This window comes from Apaloderma vittatum, unplaced genomic scaffold (genome assembly GCF_000703405.1).
Source record: "Apaloderma vittatum isolate BGI_N311 unplaced genomic scaffold, ASM70340v1 scaffold37674, whole genome shotgun sequence".
Lineage (NCBI taxonomy): Eukaryota > Metazoa > Chordata > Aves > Trogoniformes > Trogonidae > Apaloderma > Apaloderma vittatum.
In genome coordinates, this window is record NW_009711838.1 from 71,073 (window position 1) to 77,388 (window position 6,316).

Below are 6,316 nucleotides of genomic sequence, written 5' to 3' on the forward strand. Positions count from 1 at the left end.
TCCTACTTTACTTGCTAGAAATGAATTGATTAAAGGCTAGTCTTCTCAAAGCACTTTAAGAGTGTTTATACTCAATTGCCATCAGGTTTTAGTAGGATTTAGTTGTCTAACTGTGGACTTATGCAAATCTCAGTGTAGAAGGCAAGGGAGTGCACCCGGGTACTGATCTTGCACGCTTCTTTATTGGAGTAATTACGCTAATGTCAAAACCACAGCTCCCATGAGTAAGTGTGGTTTCCAGTGAGGACTCATCTCTGTAGGTCCTGCTCCTGGTCAAATGGTCGCTCACTTAAATGGAACTTTTTCTCCACTTGCCTCTTTTATTTAACTCTTTTTTTTACTTGTCATTTTTGTGCCTAGATTATTTTCTCTGTGGGAACAGATTAAAACTGTTTGATCTTCCAACTTCACAAGGTTTGGGGAGGGATGACAGCACAGGGCAGAGGGAGGGAAGAGGAAGGAAGGAAGGGTTGTGGTGTTATGATAGAACTGGATAGGAGGAAAGATCAAGTATTTTGTCTAGTTTCCCTGGGAAACAAGTCTTATCTGCATCTTGGTTGCTCTGTATGAAGTTACTTCTAATGCTGATAAGCTTCACCATGGAACAAAAATGATGAAATACTCTTTTGTGCTCCTATATGCTCCTGATAAAGCATGAAAAAACTATTTGTGCCTGGCATAATTACTCCAATTATCCCACATACTGGTGAATCTATGATTACGAACAATCCTTCCTATTGGGTTGTGAATACTAGAGAGATACCGAGTTTACTGTGATCGTGTTCATGCAGAGAACTTTGAATTAAAAATGTAAATACATAGTTGTCTAACAACTTCACAGCCTGTGTCAGCATTCATCCTGTGCTGTAAGGGTGGGAGAAGCTACTCCACTACCAAAATTCAGATCCTTTTAGAGATTTGGGGGATTCTGTTTAGAAGTTAGTATCGTTTTGTCTGGAACTTGCCAGAAGCTCTTTTTTTCAAGGCAACCCTGGGCAGGAAATCTTAGGAAATGGCCCTTTCAAACATTTTTTCAGAGCTCTTTCTACCTCTGTGCCTTGCCTAGAAGCAGACTCCACAGGAACATACCGAAGTTTACATAGCAGTTCGAAAGGTTTAGTTTGGGTCTGATTTAAGTAAGGATTTGATCTGTTTGTCCACCAGACCTGCCTAATCTTCCCTTCGCAGCTGCAAGAACTTACATGTCAGGATAAGGAGAGGAAAACCCTGGAAGGTCGGAGAAGGAAAACCTGGCATTTACAGAAGTGTGTCAGTAGATTGCCAAGTAGCTGCTGCAGAAAGAGGGCATGAGGTTGGACAGGAGTGGGCTTAGGAAAAGGTATGACACTGCCATTGAGATAAAACACTAATAGACCTTACAGAGACCTCAGAGTGCTCAGTTAAAGCTGGCATGAGCAGATGTGCTGCCCTCAGTCCATCAGTCCTCCTGTCTGCTGCAGGAGGATATGCTCATTTCAGCCTTGAAAGCACAAAGCTACAGAGGCTTTGATCCAACTTGGCATTTAAGTGTACGCTTAATAATATTTACGTGAACTCAAGGCTCTTCACACTCCTACAATGGAGAGTGTATTTCCAACCTGTATGGGACACCATGCAGGGTCTTGAAAGAGAAAAGGGATAAAGGGCTACAGTTGGAAACTGCCCCATGAAGGCTTAGTTAGCTCCAAGCTCTTTATAAACTTTCATCCTTTCTGCTGTATGTCTTTTTGCTGGGAACTTAATTTTGCATGTAAAAATTATGAACTCAAGGAATATTTGTTTATGAAGACATCAGGTTGTACTACATGACTCAGGAAGCTGGTCAGCTCACCCAAACCAGGCTGCATTGCATTACAGGCTTGTGGCTTAGGGATGCAATAGCAAACTCCATCAAGATAATTCAGAATTATGAGGATTTGACAGGATGCCTATGCGAGCATTTGTTGGTTATTAAATATAAGCAATGGGGGCATTATCACCAGTGATGACAAATATTTGGCAAAAATGCGAAATCTGACAGAGGTCTGGGTTGGCATCTACGATGAGCTGCACTGGTTTTAAAGATGCCCTGAAGGATTCACTGTCACTGGATTAGACAAGTTTGTGCTTAGCATTTCCTTTAAGAACTCTTGTTTAGGAAACACTGAAAGACAATGACAGAGAGGAGGTCTTAGCCTTAGAAAGCCCAAAGGAGAACCAAAGACTCCTTAGACAAAAAAAGTGAAAATAGAGAAGCATCTTAGCTCCACTTTATGTTTACCAATCTCACACCCTAAGTGCCTGTTTCACTTCTGATAGGGTGATTTGGCAGTTTGTGTCAGTTAGAGCCAACACCTTTAGGAATGCATGAGTGTACCTGGCAGGGTTTTCAGAGACATCTGTGTAACTTGCCAGGGCTGAGCACTCTTCTGCATCTGTAGCAGTTGAAATAGTTCTAAAATTCCACCCTTCTTAGGCTTGGTAAGACCTGAGACACAGGTTTTATGGCTAGGTACAAGTATGGCAGGTTTCCTGGATCTTTGTACAGTTTGGAGAGACTCTGTTTTGAATTGCTTTGTTGACATAAGCCTGCCCTTGATCAATGGATCATCTATGTTTATTTTAATGCATACTTTCTTTTAATAATTACCTTGTCCTTACCAACAACTGGTGGCTTTAACAGTCACCATCTTGAGTAATAAGCATGGCAAGGTGCTCATCTTTTGCTGAATCAAGACTTCTACCAGGCAAGGCCATATGGTAAAGTTGTTGTTCACCGTGAATTTACATTTTGCTGACTGGAGGCACTGGTGTGACAAATACAGCAGCAAACCTGGGATGTTTTTTCCTAGTTTGCCACATATGCCTGCTGTGGGGAAATGTAATCTGTGTCACTACAAGGCTTTGTTTGGTTTAGATTATAACATGGCACAAGCCTGGCTTGCTGGTGGGACAGCATCTGTCCGTGAGGGATGCAACAAGGCTGAGCCCAAGGGAGGAGATGGTGAATCAGTGACCCCGCGTTTCTTAGCGATTGGGCAATCACAGGCATCAGCTTTGATGCTGAAGGAGCAGACACAATCCTCCCATGTTCAAAGCACAGTGTTGCCTTTTTAATATCAAACCGCTTCAGTTTGCAAACCCCTGGCATAGATTTGCCCGCAATCGGCACTCAGGGTCTCGACTATCATGGCTGCTCTCTGGGGAAGCTCCATGTGCTGGCTGTGAGCACAAGGTTAACTTCACATTTCTAGCTCCTGTCCCTGTGTGAACTCCCTGAACTCACCATGGAGCAGCCTCTTTTGTTTGCCTTTTTTTTTTTTTCATGCCTACCACTAAAAATGCCCCAGCCATTCCTTGGAAGTGCCATGTGTCAATAAATGCACATTGTGGGACTCTCAGCGCCATGGGAAGTGCCCATTGCAGGAGTGCTGCTTCCTAGCAGGCAATTACAGCTCCGGAGGGCTCCGGTGCCAGGGTCTGTCTCCCGTGAACCGATTCAGGAGCACGGCCCCATTGCCATGGGGAGATTGAATTTCCGGCTGCCTTGAGGAGAGGTTTGTTTTTCAAGGCTCTGTTAAAGGAGCTATTATTACAAATCCACTTTTTACATTGGAAGGGAATTACTTTCCATCTCTCCTTTTATCTCCAGACAAGTCAAGTCAGCAAAAGCACAAAGTGAAAAACATGCACCCAAGAAGTTATATTTAGAAACTGGTTAGTCCGTATTTAACATTCCTGTCAGTGCTTACCCTATTTTGCATGTCTGGACTGGTGTTAAATTAAATTAAATACATGCAAGCATGACACTTATTATTCTAGAGCTTAGCACATGAATAACAAAACTGCCTATCTAATTTCACTGCCACAAATCCTGGAGATGTGCCTTCAAATAGGATGTTCTTATGATTATCTGAACTTCTTCCTGCATTTCAGTAAATCAAGGAAAGGTCAGCTCTGAGGGAAAGTGAAAAAATAGCAGCTTAAAAACAGTTTCATAAGGAGAGGCTCTGCTCCTTAATAGGCTTACTCAAGGGTCCAGCACAGAGAACACTTAGTGCAGCGGCTTTTGTAATCTGTGTGAAAAAGGGGAGAGAAGCTCCTTTTTCGATGGACTGGGTCTGGTTTTGTCCACCCCCTCATGAGGCTCAGTGTCTTCGGGACAATAATGCAGGAAAGCCCAGAACTTTCTAGGGAGACAATTGCAAAAGTGAGTGAGATGCAAACCCATGGCCCCTTTGCAGCCCCTTGTTTCTGGGGCTGAGTGTGGAGCTCGGGGGGAGCCCCATCTTCCCACCTCAGTCCCAGGTAAAAGTGTCCACCTGTTTTCCTCTAATTGGCAGAGAGTGTTTTTTTCACACGCTCACATTTTGAAGGTGGAAGTGCTAAGGCAGAGGGCACATGTAGTGGCGTGGACCCCAAATCCCAATATTACCATCCAACTGCAGTGATCAAGCTGCAGGAGGAGATGGAGGGAATGGTATTTGCTCATCTTAGTTATAAAGTCAAAGCATCATGTTTTGGTCAAAAACAAGTCTGTTTCAATGTTTAAAATCCTCCCCTTGACTTGGCACTTCTGCTTTAATATAAAGTGCTTCACAGCAATAGCCAGACTTCAGACTTGCCATTTGTTTCTAATTATGAATTTGAACAATTCCACTGAAATTAAATACATGCAAGTGTAGCATTCCTTAAAGTTCAGTGTTTACTTAAAGAGTTTATTACTTATTTTTACTGGAATAATAACAGAATGTAGTCAGTAAGATGAACCTTTTCCCAACTGCATTCTCTGCAAAAAGCTGCGGAAGGAAGGAGGGAGTATGAATATGTATGAATGAAATTACAGCAAAGATATGATTTTGCTTTCTAGACATCTGCACTGCCTGGACTTCACCCCTTTCTCATCAGGCCAGGGAAGGATTTCTGTGCTTTTAACCCCTCCATGGAGCCTGGTGCATGTGTGAAGGATGTTATGAGTGACGTGGCCTGGTGACGGGAGATGTGGGATGGAGTGGTTGGAAGACCCCATCGACCCCAACTGCACCAGGGCAGAGGGAAGCATTGAGAGCAAGTTCGGGATGTGCAGTGGGTCTAAAACTGAGAGGTTTTGGAGGGCAGGCAGTGGGAGGTTTTTCAGGTCATGAGTTGGATGAGGGAATGCGATTGTCCAAAGCCACACTTTCTACAAGGTTTTCTGCCCAGTCCTCTCCTTGCTTAGATTAGCATCCATGACATTAGCACAATCAGGCTGATGGTTACCTGTGAGTAGTGTTGTGGGATCTGAGCAGCTCCCGCTGTCTCACTGTAGCGAGTGCTGTGCTAACCTTGGGGATTAAGAGTTTTCCATAGCTATGTCGTCAGTATTCTTTGCATTGGATGTTCATACATGACTGATCGTAATCCAGAGTAAAAAGCTCTCAAATGATTGCAGTTCCTTTTCAAGGTAGGAAATGTGTTTTGTCTAAGAGAGTGTTGGTTTATCTTGCTGGTTAAGTGAAGTAACTTAAGACTAAAAATCCCACTTCCTGTGTTGCAAATACCTCAGCAAGACCTTGGGTGACACCTGCACTCCAGCCTTCCCTCCTTTGAGGAGTCGGCCAACAGTTTTTGCTGACTTAGTTACTCCTTTCATTATCATGCCAACCTCACCACAAGAAGCACAAAGGGAAACCAGCAGTGTTGACAAAGTAATCCTGAAACTGGATCTTTTTCCTTTAGGGAAAGCAACATACCTCCACATTGGTGAAGTCATTGATGGTGTCGACATGCGGGCAGAAGTAGGGCTGCTGAGCCGCAATGTCGTGGTGATGGGCGAGATGGAGGGGCGGTGCTATGAGTATGGAGACAAGTTATGCTCCTTCTTTGATTTTGACACCTTTGGTGGACACATCAAGGTAGGGCTGGAGCCTTCTCTTTGCACTTTCCTCCCAGCCACACCTTCACATACCAAGGAAGCCAGGATGCAGGAAGGCAAAAATCCCTCATGTCAGCCACTCAGCAAACAGCCTCTCCTCACAGTACAGCAGATCCACCCCCCTGCTGCTGCCTGTCCTCTGGCTTTCAAGTGCACCTCATGCCCCTGAAGGCATTGCTCAGCTAGCCAGGCTAGTGCTCAACCCACCTGAGATACAGTCTCCACATCCTGATCCCAGTTTTTCCCACATTCTGGTGGTGCTCAGCCTGGGTAGAGTTCAGTTGGAGCCCAGAGGACTGAAACTCATGGAAGACATTAAATGTAAAATTGTTTTTCTTCTAAAGTAAAGTTAAATGTAACCATAGCAACAGTGATGGGATCAGAGCAGCTGTGGTCCCCTTCGCCACCATGACCCTCTTTCCC

At 44.2% G+C, this 6,316-nt stretch overlaps 1 protein-coding gene across 2 annotated transcripts in view; it reads left to right on the forward strand.

The window, feature by feature from the left end:
• CEMIP (cell migration inducing protein, hyaluronan binding) overlaps positions 1–6,316 on the forward strand; it is a 50,837-nt gene that overhangs the window by 16,909 nt on the left and 27,612 nt on the right. For both annotated transcript variants that reach the window (XM_009867741.1, XM_009867742.1), the window contains exon 11: positions 5,698–5,873. In XM_009867741.1, the coding sequence (XP_009866043.1) occupies positions 5,698–5,873 (176 nt within the window). The remainder of the gene's footprint in view (positions 1–5,697; positions 5,874–6,316) is intronic.